Genomic DNA, 23,424 nt, shown 5'->3' on the forward strand with positions numbered 1-23,424 from the left:
GGGCTTACAGGGCTGCCGACACAGTGGTCCACATGGAAGTTCTAGTCCTCAGGTCCCAGGAAAGCTGTCGGCGGCCCTGCCTGCTTCACACAGGCTGCCATTGTCCCAAATGCAGCAGCGATGGGCTGGACAGTGGACTCTCCGAAAAAATGTTGCCCATTTATTGGCCCACCTCTATCTTAGGTTATATAATAATAATAATAATAGCATGTTCTTGTATAGCGCTGCTAGTTTTACGTAGCGCTTTACAGAGACATTTTGCAGGCACAGGTCCCTGCCCCGTAGAGCTTACAATCTATGGGGATTTTTTTTGTGGCTGAGGCACAGGGAGATAAAGTGACTGGCCCAAGGTTCACATGGACCGAATTGAACCAGGTTCCCCTGCTTCACACTCAGTGCCAGTCAGTGTCTTTACTCACTGAGCCATTCCTTCTCCCTGTCATTGACTCTGAAGATAATGGAGGACATCACCGTGGATGGCGTAAGTGTTTTTTTTTTCTCTCATTAAGTGCTAGAGTGCCAGTGGGGATCTTCATTTCACATAGAAAAGTTTAATATATATATATATCATGCTCAGCCCCTGTTGATCCACTGCTAGATGAGGCCTCCCTGATGATATTCCTGAAACTACTGTTGCTCTCTTGTCCACGTTGGTCCAACACATTTCATCCTCCCATCTTACTGTTGGTCATCGTATTGGTCTTTTGATATCAATTGGAGTCCAGTTGAGTGCAATCTTTGCGCAACGATCTTCATGCAATGTCTATATGTGTGTTCTTTCAAACAGGTGTTTATTATTATTTTTTATAGCCTTGGCCTACAGCCCTATTAGCCAGCATTGGCTAATAAGCATGTAAGCTATTTCTATAAAATCGGGGTTATAAGGTGTGTTGGGGTTGGGATAATGGGGGTGGGTGATGTGTTTAGGTGTCCTGGGTGGGAGGTCAAACCTTCTGGGGTGGAGGAGGGAGAGATAACCCCATTGTATGCCTTAGCAGATAGTAATTCATTGCATGGCACTGCCTTCTTAGAAATCTCACTTTTCTGAGTTTTTTAAATTGTGCTTTAAATCGGTATGATGTGCTGCATGGACTTGGCAGCGGGTGTGTTTTTGGATATTGGGGAGAAAGCATCACTACAAATACCCATGAAATACCTGTGTTGCGTGAAAATTGAAGCCTTTATAATGTCGTATTTAAGAGAGGTTTACACTGCCACTTAATGCTTTTTCTATTTGCATTGTACAAGTGGAGGGGCTGTCAGGGCAGTGTGTGTATATAGGGGAATCTTGCACTACTGCCACTTACACTTTGTGCAACTGTGGGATCTGGCACATCAACAAGGTCTTCTGAGACATTAACACTAAATTGACTTACTTTACCATTGTTCGATCACCCCAGCAATGAAAGAGTGAAAGCGGGAGGGGAGAAGTACATTTCCCTTTCCTGAAGAAGGAAGGGGGTGCTGTGATGTCAGCGCAGCCCTTCCCTGCCAGTGACACCCTGTCGTTCTCACGCTGGGAGGATGGGTGTCACCTTAGCAGGGTAGGGGCTGCTTGGGGATGCTGACAGAAGACAGTAGCCCCCCCCAGCACAATGGTTACAGAGATACGAAGGCGTCTCCCATGACGGTGACTTCAAGAAGTACAGGAAGGGACAAATGGTTACACCAGTTCCCAGGCTCGCTTGGGAGAGGAGGGTGCTGCTGCTCCCAGTCTTGCTGTAATTAGAGGCAGGCAGCTACTAAGCCTTTCAACTCCCTCTGACAGCCTGGCATAGGTACCAGGAGCACATAGACTGGAAATTTAGCATGGGTAAATGTAGAAGAGGGTAAATAGGTGCAGCAGTGAGCATGGGGTTAGACTCCAGCAGCAATTGCATGTTGGCCTCCCACTTCAGAAAATGAGAGGTCTGCAATCCTGTCTCCGCTCGGCTCCCTCTGCCCCTATGGCGGTTATAGGTGAAAGCATTCTCCCTAGCAAAGCCTTACCTCAGGAAATCCAAACCAACCAGTGTTCACACTACAGCCAGAATGCCTACAGTATCTTCAACATTCGGCTAAACCCCAGATTTCTTAAGGAAGCCTTTCAATGGTAAACCAACCAACCAACTGTAGCCTACTCTCCTCTAACAGAGGTACAGATGTTGCACGTATTTACCTCTCAATGTTTATACTGTGCACTGTAATCCGCTGTATCAATATCACTTTATCCCCCTACTCTGCATGGCCTGAACTCTTGATCTTGCCCTTCCTTGTTGAACCAGTATTGTATTTCATTTTGTTCACTACATGATCAGACTATATCAGAATAAAGAATAATACTGGAAAACTACAGAGTGTCACTGTGTCCAAAGTTTTATAAGCTTTGAAAATAGAAATACAATAAAAAAAATAAAACATTATGTACAAAGAACGACAACTAGAAATCTCTGCTGCCAAAGCTTTAGGGACTCGAAATCCCTCCAAGAGAAGATGGGAAGAATGATGCATCGATACTGGGAAGGAATGATAGACAGATAATGAGCAGCATACACATATGACATAGACAGGTGCTGTGAACAAGCCTGTGGAAGATCTGAGACCTGAGAGAGTGATACCTGTAGGACAAGTGAGTACACCTTGTGAGCAGAAAGCCAGGTGCTGGGTTGTAAATACCAGCTGATTAGTACCCACAGGAATGAGGGAGTTGGGAGGGGGTTAATCACCAGGTGCTTTGAAGGAGTTAATTACTGTTTGATGTAGCAAAGTTCTCTGAAATCACACCCATCCCAAAGAGGGGAGGCATAGCTGGTCTGAGGCATTGAGATCCAGTGAAACTTTATGGACTCTGTCAGCTATACCAGGGGCGCGCAAACTTTCCCCGCTGCGCCCCCTGCCTTCTCTCCCCCCCCCCTACCTTGTCTTCGGCGTCAAATGAAACCGCGTTGCCAAGGCAACGCGTGCTGAAGACAAGGTAGGGGACATTGCAGAGGCCTCATGCGACAGCATGGCATTTAATTTAAATGCCTTGGGGGAAGAGCGCGGGGCCTCTGCAACCGCTGGGTCCACCCTGAAAAATCTTGTGCCCCCCAGTTTACACACCCCTGATCTATACTGATATAGTACCTGTATGTCAGGAGAGGCCAACTCCAGTCCTCAAGGGCCACCAACAGGTCAGGTTTTAAGGATATCGACTCAATCAGTGGCTCAATGACTGAGCCACCTGTGCTGAAGCAGGGATATCCTTAAACCCTGACCAGTTGGTGTCCCTTTAGGACTCGAGTTGGCCGCCATGGCTGTATGTGATACAATGCAGCACCACAACTAAGACCAGTATCTTCAGGGAATCAGAATCCTCCATAATATACTTTGACCTGTTTGCTGCTAGGGGAGACATTGCTTTGCATGAATTGTAAGACTCCTCTGGCAGCAGGGCGGCGCCATTGTGGTATGAGGGACATCCAGTTTCACTGGAACATTTCATTTCTGCTCCAAAGACTAGGCAGGGTCAAATATATTCTCCGGGCTGCAATAAACAGGTCTCTAATTAACAGCTCTGTTGTCCATCAACCTGTGCATGTTTCTCTACCTTTGGAATGTCTGGTCAGGAGGTTAATGAGTGGGCAGTTAGCGTGGGACAGGTGCACCTTTTGTAGCAGGTACTCCTCTCTAAGAGAATGTTCGGGCTGCTAATCCCATTAAATCTGCAGTTTCCCTTCTAATTATATCCCCTGGTAATCATTTTTTTCTCTCCCTTATTTAGTGCAGGTAATGTACGAAGCACTGTACATAGAATTTTGCAGGCACAAGGAGTCCTCGCCTTGAGGAGCTTACAAAAGGGTGAGCAACTCCAGTCCTCAAGGGCCACTAACAGGTCAGGTTTTAAGTATATCCCTGCTTCAGCACAGGTGGCTCAATCAGTGGCTCAGTCTTTGACATGTGGCTCAACTATCACTTTGTAAGACACCAGTGGGCAACTCCAGTCCTCAAGGGCCACCAACAGGTCAGGTTTTAAAGATATCCCTGCTTCAGCACAGGTGGTTCAATCAGTGGCTCAGTCGAAGACTGGTGGCCTTTGAGAAGTTGCCCACTGGTGTCTTACAATCTAATAGGTGGTAGCTGAGCCACATGTAGATAGAATGATTTGCCCAAGGTCACAACGAGCTGACAATAGACTCACCCACTTCAAAGACTGTGTTCTTACCACTAAGATACTCTTTTGAATCCCTATACAAAATGCACAGCAGGTTGGATTGGCACACGGTCCCAGGTTAAAGGTGTAGCTTTTTGCTTGAAGGGTTTAGATTTGGGGTGGGTTACTCTGGAAATGTAGAAATCTAACCTGGATGGGGGGGGGGGGGGGTTTGTTAATACGGAGGATAATCGATTTAGAAAGTTATTAAATATGTTGGGCAGTAAAAGCCGCCAGGGTTGGGAGGGACAAGAAGTGACCCAACTTGCAGACACCTCCTTTATACAATGGATTTAATATTTTTCTCTTTTGGGAGAGAACAGCGTAGTATGTGCGTTTCATGGCGGGTTGGGGTTGGGGCCCTAAAATTGGAACTACATTTGCAAAGTTATTAAACATGTTTCTAAATGCGTGGCTATGAACCCTCATATTACCTGTAACACGCACAACTAAAATGGTATTCTGCACCTTTAAGTGCTTTAGAAAAGGAAGTACTGTATGAATTTTGTTTCTACATTTAAAAAGGTAGCAAATGCTGAAATAATGTGGCAAACATTAAAAAGAGTACATTGTATTTTATTTAGTGCTTCCGCTTTATTTGCATTGTTCCTGTACAATTCCTTTTGTACATTTGTGATACTTATAGAAAAACACTGCAATCTCCTATAGTGCCAATAGGTGCCACAGAGTAATGTAGTAGAATGTAATCTGAGGAGCCTGAAATCTCTAGTACTGAGGAAAAAGTGACTTGCCAGGGTCATAAAGAGTGAACATAAGTGGCTGAGGTTAGAATTAAACCCAGGCCTGTGTATTCAAGACCAACACCATAGCCACACCTCTATCCTCAGGAGATGACACTCGGAAATCCCATCTGGATAGCCTTGTTTAGTGGTTACACTGTAGTCTGTAACCTCTTTTAAAAATGCCAGATATTGGTCTGATTTATGGAAGTGTAGGGACCCCCTTTTCCCCCTGCATCATTGTCCTTCCCTCACACACACACATAAACAGCATGGGAAATCCTCCTCGTCCTGCCCCCATTAAAGGTGCTGTGCCACGTAGTTGTCAAGTTGAATATCATAGGGTCGTCAGAATGGGGGAGTGTTCGTCACTTATCCCACCCCGTCCTTTTCAGAGAACCAATAAATATAAGGGGAGGGGGGACTCTGGCTGTAGAATAACTTGTTGACTCAAACCTGTCCCAAGTGTAACTTTTCCAAATTAATGAAAAATACTTATAGGTGGCAGATTTGGGATTAACAAAAAATACCAATACCCCAGATGAGACTTAAACACCACTGGAATGAGTTCACTTTGGTCCTAGTTCACTTGCAGACGCTCCTCCAGGCTACTTCCAAGGAGTCTGAGCACACTTTCTGTGAGTGTTTTGCATGGGAGGGGTGTTGGAATTTGGGAATGGAGGGGGCGCAAGATACAGATGAGTGCAGCAAGTGAGTCACCTCACAGTGGTGGAAAGGGGTGAAGACAGTTTGCTGGCAAGCTCGACTGGGCAAGGCCTTTCACCATGGGAATTTCCATTGGTTAACTCCTTCAACCTGAGATGCTCCATTGGCCTTGTCAGTACATGATTCATATTGGAACCCTGAGCCTTTCGAAGCTTCTATGACATCACACATGGGCACAGTGACAATAAAGCATACATGTTGCTCATAAATATAGAGTTACACAAAGATCCCATGGAGATTGATTGCTTTTTATTTTATTTGGTAATGAAAACAAAAACTGGCCCATTTATGTAATGTATACAAGGTGGAAATAGAAGCAAGTTAGAAGAGAAGGTCATTGTATTCTGTATACATGTGTGACACCCACATAGACACACATCGTATCTCCAAAACTAGTGTGTTCTGTAAGAATGACAGGGATACTCAAAGTAAAAGAACAGAAAAAATAACCCCCAGGCATGCTTTTATTTCATTGTGTGGTATGGGGAAAGACACACATCATGTCACCCTGTGATGTGAGGACAGACCCCGGATTGCTTTCACGTCACCCTACGTTGAGATCCAAAAGTGTACTTGTTTGAAACCTGGCATTTGGAGGAACAACGTAGCAAACAAGCACTGTATGAAATTATTCCAAATATGCAATAAGTCTTTCTATGGCTATGTTGTTCTGCATTGGGAAGGATAAATGCTAGAGCAGGGACATTGGAAACCCAAGCTTTTGCATCGTATAACCGACTCTAACATTCTTGTTGCAAAGAAGGGGGGGGGGGTGTTGCCATGTTGGACCTTACTTCCATGTAACAAGAGAGGGAGTAGGGGGTATGGTAGGGGGTATTATATTTTTTATTGGACTAACAAGTAGTTGATATGTTACAAGCTTTCCAGCCTGATGAAGGATCCTGAGGTTTGAAAGCTTGTAACATATCAGCTACTTGTCGGTCCAATAAAAGGTATCATACCACCCTCCCTCTCCCTCCTGAGTTACTACAATCCTGTTGCAGTAATTAGCGACTAGGTGTACAGCAGTTCTGTTCTGGTGAGTAAAACCACACGGGGTGTTGAAATAATGACACTTTTTAACACTATGTTTAATTTGTTTTTAATGACTATTCGCAACAAGAAAATAACTTACCATATAATAACACACACAATATCTCCATGTACAATTCACAAGCGCAGTTATTACTTTCTTCTTTTTTTTACAACATATTTTCACCCCATTAATTGTTTATTACATGTAGACCAGCTTAACCACAAAGTGGGTTACTATCTAACCTTTGTGAGAAGTACCACTGGATTCTGTAGCCCGGTTGCTCTGCACAGGTTAGTCTACAGTACCACCAGATCGGGGGGTGGGGGCACAACTCCTGTCCTCAAGGGCCACCAACTGATCAGGTTTTCAGGATATCCCTGCTTCAGCACAGGTGGCACAATCAGTGGCTCAGTCTTCGACTGAGCCACTGATTGAGCCACCTGTGCTGAAGCAGGGATATCCTGGAAACCTGTCCTGCCGGTTGCCCTTGAGCACTGGAGTTGGTCATCCTTGCACCAGATTATGGACCTTATTTGCGAAGTGGTTGCACTCCATATGAGACCTTCCAGCACTGTAAGACACCATACAATCCATTAACTTGAATGAACTGCACCATGTCTCCCGGCGGTGGAAGATGTCTTCTGTAGTAGCAGCACTTTGTAAATATGACCACGCGTCTCGCTTTTATTAGCCACATGGAGAGTTGTGTACCAGCAGCCGCACCACGTCCGTGGCTTATTGCCACTGACCATCTCACAGCATTAGCAAAGGCCAGGGGCTGGCAACAGGAAACACATCAATGGCCAGCTAAAGATGGCGGACGCTCTCTTGGCATTGGCAAATTCTCGGGCGCCAAATCGGTGTGTGGACACAAAGACAAAAGCTGCATGGAAATGCTATTCTACAGCAATGTGTAAACAAAACGTTCGCTCAGGTTTGACACCAATAAATTAGAAATAAAAGATTTACTGGCACCATAGCTCTGATCATTCTATTGCGAATATTTATTTTTTAACTGTTAAGAGGTCATTTAGCGTTTTTTTTTTATATTTTTAATACACATTGCGATAAATTATTTATTTTGTTATATTTACTCAACTTTACAAGATGACAGTTTCTATACATATGAAGAATAAAACGGTGTCTCTATGGGTTGGGCCTCTTAACCCTTTCACGGCCTGCAACATACTGCAAAGCAATGTGTTCCAGGCACTGATGGAGTTAATCCTTGGAGACTAAGCTCACTTAGAGAGAGATACTTGGTTGCATCAGTCTTCCCTGTGTTCTCCAGCTACCAGAGCAGAATGTAGTGTTGAGATGTGGAGTAAATTAGTAGGGAAGAGACATTCTCTTTAAAGACTTTAAGCCCGCATCTTCTGTAGAATAGCCACCCCTATTGTATCAGAGTTGTAGTCCCTGACTGTAAATGAATCACGCTGGAGATGTAATGACACCTGATTCATCTTTAGACATGTTTTAGGGATCATCAGAGCAATTTTGGAGCTTCCTAACCAAATGACATCCAGGTTGCTAAGTGGAGCCTTAATATATTGTGTGAATCTCATCATTTTTTTTTTTTTTAAACTTATAGTTTAACATTCCGCCTGGGGGAAAATGTATGAGTTAGAACTGCCTTCAACTGCGAGGATGTGGACTTGGGGCTTGGTGGATCGTAGAACTGTTTGTAAAAAAGAAGAAAATGAAAGATCCCGTAGGTGTAGGAGAAAGAACTGACTTTCTGTGACTTTGGAAATCCTGAGAAACTGTATTTATATTTCAGCTTTTAAGAAAGAGACAATTGCTTGCAACATGCATTTTTATTTTATTTGGCAGAAAAATGTCCCACATAGAACTAGGTGCTAAACGGGAGTGCTCTGGATTATTTGTGTGTGTGTGTATATATATATATATATATATATATATATATATATATATATATATATATATATATATATATATATATATAATCATGTTCAAATTGCTTATATATCTCCAAAACAAATATATATATATATATATATATATATATATATTTTGAACATGATTTTATTTTTAATACGATTAACATTTTGTTTCCTCCCAGTGTTTGTACACCTTTTTCAATAACATTTTCGAAGCCACTTGGACATTTCTGTTTTCTGCGAGTAGATAAAATGATGTCTGTTAATTGTGACTTTAAAAAAACTATAACATGTTGACATTTTTAATAAGTTCTTTAATGCTCAGGAAGGTGATGCCAAAGGTTGAGTGAAGGTAAGAGGGGGTCTTAATACACCTATGAAGTTCAGCCAATCCCTCTCAATCACATGCATGGGCTTTTTTGGGGGTAGACCAGATATAAATGACAGTAATTATGGGAGAAGGACGGATAATGTGATTTGATTCTCTTCTCTTTATTAAATAAAATGACTCCCTATGAAAATGATTCGAGGCTATTCTGCAAATGTAGCAGTTATACTGATTTAAGTAAGAGTTTTGTACTGGGAACTGAAGTATTCTGGGAATGATGAAGTTGTATGGAACATATTGGCTTGTCAGTGCTGCAGGTATAATACACAGTATATAACATGTCTGAGGGTTTTTCAGCAAATATTATGGTTTTTTTCGGGGGGATAGAGTTGCATGTACTGAATTGGGAGGTACTGGCCTGCCTCTCTCGTCCGCCAAGCTTTTTCTCCTAGTCCTATCAGATGCAATAAATACTGTAATGCTAAAACACAGGTTTAATAATGTATGGTATCCTAATGCTTCTCAGTCTATACCTATAGACCAGAACTAAACTGCATACAGGGAGATTCTGAATGCTAAATACATTTAAAGTGTTCTAGTATGAAGACTTTTTTTTTCACCACACTGGTCCTTATTGTCATAAATGTGGTGTTAACTGGTCCCTATTTCAAAGAAGTTTGGGAATCGGTGGCAGAACAGCCCTGGGATACCCATTAGTGGTAATAGCCCTGTGTAGCATTCATTTGCTGTTATCCCTTTGTGCCTGTAACTTACTGAGTGCATTAGAGAATAAGCCACTTGCGAACCCTTGAAGAAATGTCTCCCAACTCCCAGAGTGCTTCTCACAAGCTCGTTAGATGCAGTAACCTTGGGATTTGTATTTGCATTAAAGCCGGTGGACATCTCACAGGGTACATTCACCCCCATTGCTCGTGGGAAGGGCTTGCAGTGCAGGCAATGGGTTTCAGGCCTTCTCAGTGAGTGAAGGCAGCAATGATATTTTATACATATGGGTCGGTTATACAAAAGCTTCTCTGAAAATATACATGTAATAGTGGCTGAGAACTAAATTCCCACTTGTCCATCTATAGCCTTTTTTGATTTGTTACAAGGATCATTCTCCAACAAACCTTCAGAGAAAACTGAAGTGCACTTGGTCCTTTCTTCCACTGCAGTCCATATAGTAGCTAATGAATGGATCATCCAGTCTGTGGTTGCAGAAGTTCTATGCATGTCACTTAACCCCCTGGTTAATCACTGTTGCTGCCAGCCTTGTGTCTGGCCACCATTTGGCCATCTTTGTGCCTTGACACTGGGCTCATTGTGGAAGGCAGAGCTTCCAAGCAAGTGGTGCTGTATTGGGATGAAGAACAATGGGCATCATCTCACTACTTGCACACGCTCACCCACTCAGTGAAGCGGCACTCCTCACACACAACATAACAACACCAGTGGAATTTGCAGTTGCATCTCTCACTGCGCGTCTGCTGCAGTATGTTGTGACCCCGGCCGCAGCACAGGCTCTCACAGTTGTCCATCCCAGGGCTGGTTTTGTTGCATATTCGACCCTGGGTGCCTGCTGAGTCTAAATTCAGCTCCTGTTCACAGAAGTCTGGCGACTTCTCAAAATATACCAGGTCGGTGATGCTGGCTCTCCTCCGGTACGGAGCCTGCGTCTGCTCCAGCTGCCCCGTGTTCCTGTTGTGAGGCTTTATCATGGTGGCCCCATAGAATCTGTCCTTCAGCAGGGAGCCTACCACACGGAACTCGGGAGTCACCTGCCAGCAGGTCTTTAGCTGGCAACTTCCCGAAGTGCCATGACATTTACATTTCCTCTTCATATTGTCTGTCACAACCTAGAAAAGCAAGACAGGACAAGTATTAAACTCCTTTGCAAAAACTTGTATTTTTTCATAAGCTTCTTAGCTCAGAGCCCACCTTACCCACTGTACTAGTGTATGTCAGTGTTGCAAATTTATTGTTAGTGTCTTCACCCCTCCATATGTTGGCGCATTATTTATCTGTGACTTTAGAAGATGGGCTGGGATTTTTCTGCCTCTTTACTCACATGTAAGACACAGTAAGAGTTGTGTCATTTAAGGACCAAGATGCAAAATAGAATAAAGTGCTACTCCAGCGGTCTTCCACAATAAATGAACTGACAATAAATGTCATTGAAAGTGGAAGACCACTGGCATGCCCCTTTATTCTATTTTGCATCTTGGATGATTGGCAGCTTCTGCTCTTGCACTGGATCGCTGGTGCTGAGCACCTGTAGTGGTTACTTTTAGTACCGTGAGTGCACCATCCTCTGCACTCATTTAAGGACCAGACATGAGATTGTCACCAGGCTCTTGGAGTGAGGTGTCACCATTTGAAACACCTGTGACCCATCGGCGTCTGCCAACCTAGGGCTTGCACTTTGGGTGAGGAAGGCGTTAATAATAATAGTTTTTGCTCAAACTGTCAGTATGACTCTCGGGCCCAGTGGATGAAGGAAAGGCTTAAAGATTTATGGAAAAAAGCCCCAAGCAAATTGGTATGAAAGCCAAAGCTCCTCTGACAAGTTGTTCCTTAACAAGACATACATGCCCTGCAGGTGAAGGTGGGGGTCACTGGTAGGTCAAGTAGGAGAGAGGTTGAGGGTCAGAGTTGGGGTATGCGCTGCTTTTAAAACCTGCTCAGCAGGGACAGCTCTGGGGCTGGATTTATCACATGGCTGCCAAAATCTCCTACAATTATTGATCAGGTGGAATACTGTATGTTCACGAAACTGATATTAAGAATGATAGCATGAAAATATAGATCCCACAATGGGAATAGATGTCCTTGGTGGGCATTTGAGTCCTCGTATGAACTATGGTACTATACTACATGTTAAAATAATAGTTTGGAATATACCCTCAACATGAAACTGCCAAAGTACTTTGTCAATTTTGCATTAGTTACTTTGGCTAAACCAATATAGCGAGTGTTGTTGACCTTACATGCAGCCGTTGTTGAGGATATAATGATCTGTATCAATTTCTTGGCATCGTTTGTATTTGTTTTTTATGCACCTATTAGCACATGAAGCCTGAATTGCTTCTACCCAGGGCCTAGGTGGCTTAATAGAGGTCTTCCATAAACATGCAACTTGAAACAAAGGCAACGCAGTTTGACACATCCTCCAATATCTATGTGCACTTTGTATATAGTTACATAGTTACATAGTAGATGAGGTTGAAAAAAGACGTACTGTATGTCCATCAAGTTCAACCTATGCTAAATTTAGACAACAGATACTTTATCCTATATCTGTACTTCCTTTTTGATCCAGAGGAAGGCAAACAAAAAACCCCAGTGTCATATCATCCAATGATATCTCATAAGGGGGAAAATAAATTCCTTCCTGACTCCAAGAATTTGCCATCGGATTATTCCCTAGATCAACATCCTTCCCATGTATACTTATTTGTTATATCCCTGTATACCTTTCCTTTATAAAAAGATGTCCAACCTTTTTTTCGAACAAATCTATTGTATCTGCCATCACAGTCTCCATGGGTAATGAATCCCACACTGTAACTGTCCTTACTGTATTGATATGAATCAATATACATAATGTTTTCCTGTTTGTGCAAACAGAGAGGGAAATGTTTGCTTGCACAATACTTTGTACCTTCATTAAAGTTAATACAGAACTGGACTATGAAAACCAAGTAAATAAAATACGGTTTGCACACACAACCAATATACAATTACATACAGACACGACATCACATTAGTGCTTGTTAGCTGTTTCTGCATCTAAACACAATGTCTGCTTCCTGTATATAAACTCTGATAGGAAGTGCTGGCATCCTTGCCATTTTCCATCTTAACATGAACAGCACTTGTCACATTATTTCATTGATACGAATGTTTACAAGATCAAAGTACATTGTTTTATGTTTTCGTTAAACGTTTGGGTAACATTGCAGGTTGTCGAAACATTTTGGCATATGGGGATGTCCCTTTATGAAACCCAACTTCTCTAATGTACCTGGCTGCATTTGCTCAATTCATAATACATGTGTTTTCTGAATAGGCAGAAAAATGTACTCATCGGGTATAATTCTAGGCAGGATTTTTTTTTTTTCCAAAATTTTTTATTAGGCAGTTAAACAATTACATGCTAGGTACGGTATAAACAATATGTCAGCCTAATGTACATTTTTTTCTTTTTCTTGAGAGAAAAGAGAAAAGAAAAGGCTCAACGCCTCCCTGATCTCATGAAGTCCATCAGGGAGGCGCGAGTATGGAAACAGAGAGGGAGTAGAGAAGGGGGGGCAGGGTGTGGGGGGGGGGGGGGGAGGGTGGAGAGGGTACAAAGGGTATAGCGGGGGGTGGTCATGATCCCCAGAACCTTGGTGATTTTGGTTTGGGCTTTAATGTGGATTGGGCTTCTAGTTTGTTAGGGGGCGTTTCGTCTTATATGCGCCAAATAGGTGTACCATGGGTCCCAAATTGCTGTAAATGAGGTAGAAGACCTCTTAAGGAAAGCAGACAATCTCTCCATGTCCATTACTTCTTGCACCCTTCTTATTATTGTTTGTTTCGAGGGGGGAGACACTTTCTTCCAGGCGGCTGCCACCGCACACCTAGCCGCCGTGAGGATGAAGGAGACTAATTTTCCTGTTGGTCGGTCCAGATAGTCTAGGGGCCTGGCCAACAGGTAGGTCAGCGGTTCAACAGGTATTTTGAGGTCTGTGACCTCCTCTATTAATTTTTGTGTTGTTTCCCAGTATTTCTGAATTTCCGGACATGTCCACCAAATGTGGGCCATGTCCCCCTTTTGACCGCAGCCTCTCCAACATAGATCGGATGCCAGAGGGTAAATTTGATTTATTCTGACTGGAGTGAGATACCAGCGGAACAGTATTTTGTAGATGTTTTCTTTGATTGTGGTACATATGGAAGTTCCTGAGGCATTTTCCCAAATACTTTCCCAGTCCTCTCGGTCTATAACTATATCCAATTCTGCTGCCCAATGCAGCATGTAGTCATGCGTGGGGACTTCTGTAGTCCCTCCTAGCTCTGTGCAAATTTGTGTTATTAGACCTTTCTGGTGATCTGTTTCGCTGCAAAGTCGCTCGAAACCTGTGAGAGGGGGAAATTCCAATGTTGGGGATAATGTTTGGAGAAAGTGCCGAATTTGTAGGTACTTGAACACGTTCAGTCCTAGTATGTCATACTTGGTTTGTAGATTTTGGTAGCTCAGGAACTTCCCGAGGCTCAGGAGGTCGGCAATCGTTTTAATGTTTTTGGTTTGAAATTGGTCAAATTGTCTGGGCTCACAGCCAGGTGGAAATTTCGGATTTCTGTGGATTGGTATGAGTTGGGATTGTGGCGATGTGAGCTTGTACTTGAGTTTGCTTTTCGTCCAGGTCTCCCAAGTGTGTCTCATTGGGCCTAATTTGAATTTGTTATTTTGCATGTCCTCCCTGCTCAGGGACCATAGGCAAGCCGGCAGTGAAGGCGTTCCGGCATATTGCGTTTCTATATCCAGCCAGCAATATTGATTTGGGCTTGCGTTCCAGACTACCACCTGTCTCAATTGTGCGGCCAGATAGTATTTCGTAATGTCTGGAACTCCCAGTCCTCCTCTCCCCCTTGAAGCCAAGAGAACTGACCTGGGGACTCTAGGTTTTTTACCTTGCCAAATAAAATGGAAGATTGATTTTTGAATATTTTTCAATTCTGAGCCAGGGATGTGGACCGGGAGAGTCTGGAAGTAATATAATAATCTAGGGAGTATATTCATTTTGACCGAGATCATTCTCCCGATCCATGATATTTGATATCCTCCCCATTTTTCCAAATCTTGTTTGATTTTATGGAACAAGGTCGGATAGTTATGTTTATATAGTGATTGGTAGGTCCTCGATATCTTAACTCCCAAGTATTTGATACAAGAGGAACTCCAACGGTAATTAAAGTTTAGTTTGAGGAGTTTCACCTCTGGCTCTGGCAGACTTAAGTTCAGGGCTTCTGATTTAGGCAGGATTTTTTAAATGCTTTGGTTCCATGCTACGTCTGTATTAATGAATAAGTAAAACAACTGTGCTAAGATCAGCACTAGTGAAATACTCCCGACAATCTCTCGTTTGTGGAGTGTTCATTTCAATGCAAGGATCTGCTGGTGGGGAGTGCAGACTGGAGTCAATCTAGCTCAAGGGTAGCCAACTCTAGTCTTCAAGGGCCACCAACAGGTCAGCTTTTCAGGATATCCCTGCTTTAGCACTGGTGGCTCAATCAGTGGCTCAATCAAAGACTGCACCACCAGTGCTGAAGCAGGGATATCCTGAAAACCTGACCTGTTGCTAACCACTGAGGACTGGAGTTGGCCACCCCTGATCTAGCTCTTATTGAATATAAGGGGGAGCAGGTTTCCAGTGCTGAAGAGGACTTCTGCTCCATTCAATTGATTGGGACTGAAAGCTTCTCCAGCAGAGGGAGGATAGCTTCACAGCATATTGAATAAGGGTATTCAAATCTTAATTCACAGGATAAAAAAACAAAAAACCAGACAACCCCCCAGAAAAACCCCACAAGGAATGGTTTCGCAGGCTGATAGTGTGTACCATTCTCTTCCCAAACACTGGATGGCCACGATTCTGGGTCAATGTATAGTAAGTGCTCCAAATGTACCATGGAAACAAGGTATATCTGGTGAGACTGTTAAAGGTGCAGTCCAAACGGGTGCTTTTCTTTGCAAATTATCAATTTTTTTAACATAACTTTGAAGTAGGGGGTCTCTGGAGCTGAACCCCATAATCAGGGCCAGTCTTAGGCTTTGCGGGACCCGCATGCTGACGGCGGGGCCCCCCATGTAAAAAAGTTGAGGGGACTTACCTTGACGGGCGGCCCTCCTCCGGCAGCGGCGTGGTGTCATGACATCACGGCGGCATGTGACATCATGTTGCCATGGCAACACATCGCCACTTGATGTTGTTCACCATGGCAATGTGACGCTACAAGAGGCGACCCGCTCCGGAACATGTAAGACACCTCTCACAAAGCAAAGCACACACACCTCTCTCTCTGCTGGTCTGGTCGGCCCAGCGCTCCCTCCTCCAGTCCCACCCTCCGGTCGCGTGGAAGTTGGATCCTGGCGCTGACAGGAGGGAGCACGGGGGCCCCCGCAGGCACTGGGACCAAGGCGGTTGCCCTACGACCGCCCACTTGCTCCTGGAGATACAAACCTCCGTAAGGGGGGTGCCGGTTAGCCGCTCCTGCTTTTCAAAGTTCCCGCGCCTGTGGGCCAATAGGAATCTGTGACATCATCCGCTGCGGCTTCCTATTGGCCCATGTGACGCGGGAGCTTTAAACTTGCAGGAGATACCGACACCCTCTTTGGAGGTAGTATCTCGGGAAGCAGGGGGTCCCCGGAGCTGAAATGAATGGGTTTCAGCTCCAGAGACCCCCGCTTAAAAAAAATCGCCTGCTTGGATTGCACCTTTAATACATTCGGCTTATTTACTTTTTTTTAATGTGTTATCCTCTCATACCAGTCACAATAGGTACGTGCAAGGAAGAGACTAGCGTGATATACCATAGGTCCCTTCATTCTGTTCTTTCCAGTAAAACAGGGGTGGCCAACTGCTTTCCTTTAGGGCAGCGGTGCGTAAACTGGGGGGCACGCCCCCGTTTTAAGGGGGGCAGCGACGGTTACAGAGGCCCCGCGCTCTTCCCCCAGGGCATTTAAATTACATGCCGGGGGAGGCGTGAGGCCTCTGTAACTCCCTTACCTGCTCTCTGCCGGGTCTCCGGCGACGTGTCACCATGGCAACATGACCCGCAGCGTCATTTGACGCAGAGTCCTTGGAGAGGGGGGGGGTCACGAATGCTGCGACTGCTGGGCAGGGGGACGCAGCTCAAGAAGTTTGCGCACCCCTGCTTTAGGGCCACCAACAGGTTTTAAGGATATCCCTGCCACCTATGCTGAAGCGGGGTTATCCTTAAAACCTGCCCTGTTGGTGGCCCTTGAGGACTGAGGCTGACCAGTGAAAGGTACAGTATGTGGCTAGAAGGTGCATTTTTATTGTTTCAGTACAGCTAGTTACTACAGTTCTTTCTTACTTCTCCGCTTTAGCAGGGATAGTCATTGAACCCCTTAGCTCAAGCACAGCGCTGCAGCATAATGCAAAGCAATGCGTGCTAGTCCCCTGCAGCTGTGAAGGAGGGGCTGCTCGGTGATTTATAACAGTAGCTCGTACAGGTGGTTCAGATAATTACAGATGAGGATCATTAACATCAAACGAAGCACGGGGGATCTAATGCATCAGAGGAGCTCCTGTACTTCTGACACACACACACACACTCACACAAAAGATCAGAGGCTTCCAAGCAGACCCCTCCCCACCCAGTGTTGGAGCAGGACAGGGCGAGAGTTTTCTGTTCAGAAGATGTGTCGGTGGAATAATCCACCATCTGAGCTTTAGAAGGGTCAGGATCAGATAAAAAAAAAAAAAACTGTGTGATACCTTTCATAAGATCATCCCTTCACAGACACAACAAGCCTCTCGCCCATTTCATTCCACAAAGCTGGAGATCTTCACACGAGCAGGTGGAGATAATTCATTGCGTCGAGAGTGTGGCCCCCACATAATCACAGTTTACAGGTTGGATTACGATCCCTTTTTAAGGAAGAGGGGCTTCTGTTGGAAGAACTTCTTTCGCCATCTACAACATGTTTCATTATCTGCTGATAGCTCACCTACAGCATATGTTTACTAAGCGGGGTTAACCCGTGAAGCACATAATGGGGTATATCACCACCTGATGAATATGGCCCATTATATCTACAAATGTCAAGAGGAATGCTTTGTTATATCCAAGACTCTAGGCAGTAGGAGTGTTTAGGTCGGGGGTAGCCAACTCCAGGGATGAAGGGCTACCAACAGCAGGGCCGCTTTATACATTAGACCGACTAGGCACAGTGCCTGGGGCCTACGAACCTTTTAGGGCCTACAATATTTCACTTGAAAAATACCTAAACAAAAAAAAATCACAAAATAAGAGAAAACAGCCAATTTTAATTTAAAATGCCGTCGAAGTATCGATACCAAATATCGCTAGTATCGAAAGAAACAAGCAAACGATGAAATTAGCATAAAAATGAGTAAAAATATCGGACACACAGGCCTCTAGAAATAAAAGTGCCTAGGGCGTACGAAGGTCTTAAAACGGCCCTGACCAATAGGTCAGGTCTCCAGGATATCCCTGCTTCAGCACAGGTGGCTCAATCAGTGATTGAGCCACCTGTGCTGAAGCAGGGATATCCTGAAGACCTGACCATTTGCTGGCCCTTGAGGACTGAAATTGACCACCCCTGGTTTAGATGTACTTTTTACAGTAGCCACATGCTACTTCTGACTTCTATGCATTTCTATAACATAGGTTGGGGCTGTGCTGATAGTTCAGGCTTGGCACAGCACCGGCTGTTGCAGAAGCACAAAAGTGAGATTTGGTCACAAATCTTGGCAGTGTGAATAGGCAGCACTGAGTGTGAACACCTGTTGACCTTGTAAAGACTTCACATTCCTGCACACATACTGTAGCACGAAGCACAGTTCAGCGAACACAGGTACAGACATATCGCAGCTACACACAAGAGGTGACATGTACAAGCTGACATTGGACATGCACATCTCACAGTTCTTCGGATCTGGACTGCTCTAGTAATTGAAGCATGATTGGAATTCTGGGGACCTCTACGTACATTTTAGTCAGTTGGCATCATTCATTGACCTTTTGATAATGACCCCATTATTTCTTACTATATAATTTCTTTGTATCAGCAGAGTAGAAAAGCACAAGGAAGGAGTCAAGACTTTTTATTGCACAATTTACCCTCCGACGTTGCGTTATCACCAGCATTCAACTGGTCATTTAGGTTGAGGTCACTTTTAAAACCATGTGATGCTTTGTGGGGATCTTTTAAAGGCATTCCAAGTATAGATCAGATGCAGATCCCAGCTAGACAAAGGAAGGATACAAAAATACATAACCTTGTGTAAAAGGTTGGTTCAGTTGTATCTCTGTTCTCCACTCTTCAGCACTTAGATCTCACTTTGTATCCCAGATTACCTAGTAATTACTAGAATGTATTCTGCTTTTTATAACAACAGCGCTGTGTGTAGGGAGCCCAGCAATGCGATGAAAGGGCACTCATACACTAGTCATTATAAACCTGCTTCATTGTGGCTCTGGCTGATAGGAAAGAGCATCAGTACTGTAAGTGCACAAGGGTCTCCATGTACAAAGGCAGAGGAAAGGTAGGAGGTAAATGGGTTCAATGAAGTACCCACAAGGGTGAGAAGAGGACAGAAGAGTCTCTGTGTGCCAGTGATGTTGATGAGAAGGAGAGATGACCAGGACCAGGGCAAGCAGAGCAATACGTGAGCCTGGAGGACTGTTAATTTAATATAACCCCTGGCACTCATACACACTCACCTGCCTGCCCACTCTGTTGTTGTGCAGCCTCATGCGGGCATGAATGTCTCTGTACAACTCCCGGGAGTCCAGGAAGTCTCTGGAAAACCGCTCCCCATACTCCACATCCGGGCTGCAGCCTCCCCACTCCCAGGAATCCTGAGGGCCTGGAGTATCTGCAGGCAGGTGCTCCAGCACGCCGTGCATCATGCCCTTCCCGCGGTTCATTGCTTCCAGCTGCAGCCTGTGCAGCTTAGCTCTGAAGGCCTCTTCGTCGCCTCGCCTCTTCTCGTCACAGCCACACGGTTTCAGTTTGCCCATGGAACAGGCGTTGGAGACAGCATGCACCACTCCCGCTGCAGCTATGGCATAGGAATAAGCACTCTCACGGAAACCTGCCATGGATGAAGAGCAGAATGGGAGGTCAGTGGGTGCCCTAGTGGGAGAGACCATTTAATTCTAGTTTGTAGCTCAGTGCAGTTTAGCCTTACGACTGCACTGTATTCTTTACATCCATGAGTTAAAGAAGCAAGGTCCATCAACTGGAACATTGCTTCAAAACTGATTTGGAATTCATTGTGTCCAGTCACTTTATATCAAAGTGCTTTGAATCTGACTATTTTAATTAATGCCAGTAAGCCTCATGAGGACTGCTTATATTCAGATAGTTGGCAAATGTCAAAGCATTCCCATACATTAATACATTCACAATATGGTATTAAGTTAGGTGCTACTGTTGTATATAAGCCAAAGCAAACTTTGATATGTCAAGTAATAAAGGCACAACTTAAGTTTCAAAGAAAATGTACATATTGTAAAATATTTACATAGAAAGAAAAGACCGCTGATTGTGCAAGTTCATTTTGTTCTGTGCACATATGCCATTTAAATAATATGGATTTTGATTAAAACTAAGAGCAGAAGGAGGTGTTAGGGGACTAACATCATACGCCCCAAAAAATGTATAAATGTCTACTTTTCCTTGCAACAATTTCCTCTTCTTTTCAGTAGTCATTTAAACATCTGTCCACCTTGGTGTTAACAATATTATATATTGTATGGAAAATTATATTTGAATCAAATATGTACCAGATGGCATGCCGTGTGGCATAAAGGAAAGGAAGAAGAATCCAAGCACTCCAATGGACTTTAGTGAAGACAAAAGGTGTTTATTCAAGCAGGATCGACGTTTCGGGCCACTCTTTGTCACGATGCTATGTGGCATTACATCTTGGTATCTTAAAATCGTATTGATACATAGCATCTTCCAAGTCCATAGGTGCAATCCTTGAGGGACATGTCCTCCTAAACTTTGTAGACGTCCTTCCCCTGGACTATTATACATACATTTACAGTACATGGATCTCCGCCATTAGTTAGAATTTAATAAAGGTTGAAGAGAAGGTGTTTCTTTTTTTTTCCCCTCGATTTCTATCACTATGACTTTAATTGTAACTCAAAGATGGCTGGGAAATTCCAGCATCACGCAGCTAGAAATCCCGTCTCACGGATTGTTCTGTTTTTGAAGCTTAAAGTCAGCAACTTCACAACACGGTTGAAATGACCTATTAGAGGGTGAAGGTTGGCAAAGGATTTAGCGTGTTGGACAGGCATGCACAAGTCTGTGAGTTCAATTCTATCCTCAGCCACTTTAGCTCACTGTGTGTAATCTTGGACAAATCACTCAGCTCAGCTTACCGTCCTTTAATTGGATAATAATTACATCACCGTCATTACTTTCTCTTTTTCTTTCCTGGCTTCCCTTTGAACGTGCCCATATGGAGCATAGACCCAGCTATGTTCTGGCAGGGTTCCACCCAAGAAGTAACTGGGTGAACATCTCTCGAGAAAAGTTGTAAAGTACTTTTGGGAATTCAAAGGCGCTATTTAAATACACATTATTATTGTCAGTATACTGCTATTAACATATGTCAACAAACTGATTTCTTTTTATATGGGGCTCAGTGGGAATGCTTGCATAGAATATGGCAATATGCTACTGTAGGATGCTGTGGTACAGGTAACATGTCTGAGTTTACTGGGTGTCTGGATAGAAACCTTATCTTGTGACAGCCAAAGTCTGCAGCATAAATTCTATCAGCAGCCTATAAACAGTGTGGGATTGTGACGGGAGGGAGTGGCTGTCCTTGTATTACTGAGCCTAGGGAAGTGCACATCCTCAGGACATTTGCCATTAGCATGGTTTGCCTTTCATCTTGGCAGTTGGGGGGAGGACCTTAAGTGAAATCAGCTGTGTTTACAGGCCTGTATCCAAGAGCTGTCAAAAACAGGGGCAGGATCACATAGGGATGAGCCCTCAACATCTCTCCGGCTTCTGTGCTCACCATTAAATCCTTCCACTAACAGATGGAAACCAGCAACAAAGTGACAAACTGTGCTGATTAACCTGTACAGTAACAGTGAGCCAGTAACCATGTCACCACAGCTTACTATACATAGTAATATCGCTGGATTACTATAATACTGCTAGCAGCTTCTTCAGATTCAACTATAGGTTATGTGTTACAATACAATAACAATTCTGTGGGGTTGGATGCAGACAAATATTAGTGGTTGACAAATAAGGACCTCCTAGTATGTTTAGTCTGCTCATTTTCCTACCTCCTGTGACACCTCAGACCGCAATTGCCTCCGACGTATCTTTAAAATCGTTTACTTTATTAACATCAACCAGCTCTGCTGGGAGGCTGGTCCGTTGTTCTACTACCCTTTAAGTGCAGAAATGCTCATCTTCCTCCTAAAACTTACCATCCTCCCGCTTTAGAGCATGACCTCTTGTTTCAGCATTCCTCGTTCTATGGAAAAGGCTTCCCTCCAGTGCCTTATTAATACCATTGGCGCAGTTCAGAGGTTCAAGAATATCCTCTCTCTTTCTCCTTTGGTCCAGGCCGGACATTTTAAAGTCTTTCAGCCTTTTTTCCTGTTGCGGTTTATGGTGCAAACCAAATACTTCCCCACATTTTTCTCTGAGTCTGCAAACCCTCCGGCTTCCAAGCGTCACCCACTTTGCTCTGACATTGCCTTCTGATGTCCTTGATATATTTACTCTCTGTCACTTCAGTGAGTTACATGCTTTCAAGTGCAAGCCCTAAATCATTGTTGATGCCCTTCTGTAGGCTTTCATTGCCGATGTCCTCAAAGAGATGTGGCCCCCAGAACTGGACATAGATAAGAGTAGAGTAATTATCCACAAAGCGGCATCACTACCTCCTCCTTTCTGCTAGCAATGGATTTGCCTAACATCGTGCTGGCTAATCTTGCTGCTTTGCTACGTTATCTGGCCACTTTAGGTCATCAGATATGATCATCTCTGGCTTGTCTTTCTGGCTGTCATTACATTAGAAATACAGCACTACTTGATCCAATGTGGACGAGAGAAATATGAGAAATACAAGACTGGTGAGATGGGATCACAAAGGAGCCCCTCAATTCCCAAGACTATATGCAGGTGGTCCTTGCTATCCGTCGTTTCCCTTTATGACGGACAGCAAATCCGATGCGTCACAATGCAATCCTATGGGGCTGTTTGCCAATGCCGGAACGCCTTAGCCGACTCTCACCACCGCTGATTAACATGGGGCTCACTGTACAACACTTTGACTATCCCACGCTACTTCCCAGAACGCATTGCGTTGGATAACCGAGGTCCGCCTGTATACACGAAAGGTTTCCCCGCACTCTCTTCATCAATGAGAATGAAGTAATGGAGACAAGAAGATAATGAAAAAAATATCATTTTACTGAAGTATTAAAAACAAAATATACAAGCATAAAAACGGACAAATTGTATACAAACACCATATGTACATGTCACGCGCATGAACCAATGTATAGCCAAGCAAAAGAGTGACAGTGTAACGCAGGGGTGCGCAAACTGTGGGAGGGGGCGCAAGATTTTCCAGGTGGCACAGCGGTTGCAGAGGCCCTGCTCTCTTCCCCAAGGCATTTAAATTAAATGTCGGGGATTGCTTGAGGCCTCTGCAACTTCCCTTACCTCGTCTTCGGCGACAAGTCACCATGGCAACGTGCCGTCAAATGACGCT

At 44.1% G+C, this 23,424-nt stretch overlaps 1 protein-coding gene across 1 annotated transcript in view; it reads right to left on the reverse strand.

Annotated features, from left to right (window-relative positions):
- Window positions 1-8,690: 8,690 nt before the first annotated feature.
- WNT10A (Wnt family member 10A) overlaps window positions 8,691-23,424 on the reverse strand; it is a 43,079-nt gene continuing 28,345 nt past the window's right edge. The window contains exons 3-4 of the mRNA XM_075609641.1: window positions 19,382-19,755; window positions 8,691-10,758 (exon numbers count right to left, since the gene is read on the reverse strand). Coding sequence (XP_075465756.1) covers window positions 10,291-10,758; window positions 19,382-19,755 — 842 coding nt within the window. The 3' untranslated portion in view covers window positions 8,691-10,290. The remainder of the gene's footprint in view (window positions 10,759-19,381; window positions 19,756-23,424) is intronic.

Source organism: Ascaphus truei, chromosome 7 (genome assembly GCF_040206685.1).
Source record: "Ascaphus truei isolate aAscTru1 chromosome 7, aAscTru1.hap1, whole genome shotgun sequence".
Lineage (NCBI taxonomy): Eukaryota > Metazoa > Chordata > Amphibia > Anura > Ascaphidae > Ascaphus > Ascaphus truei.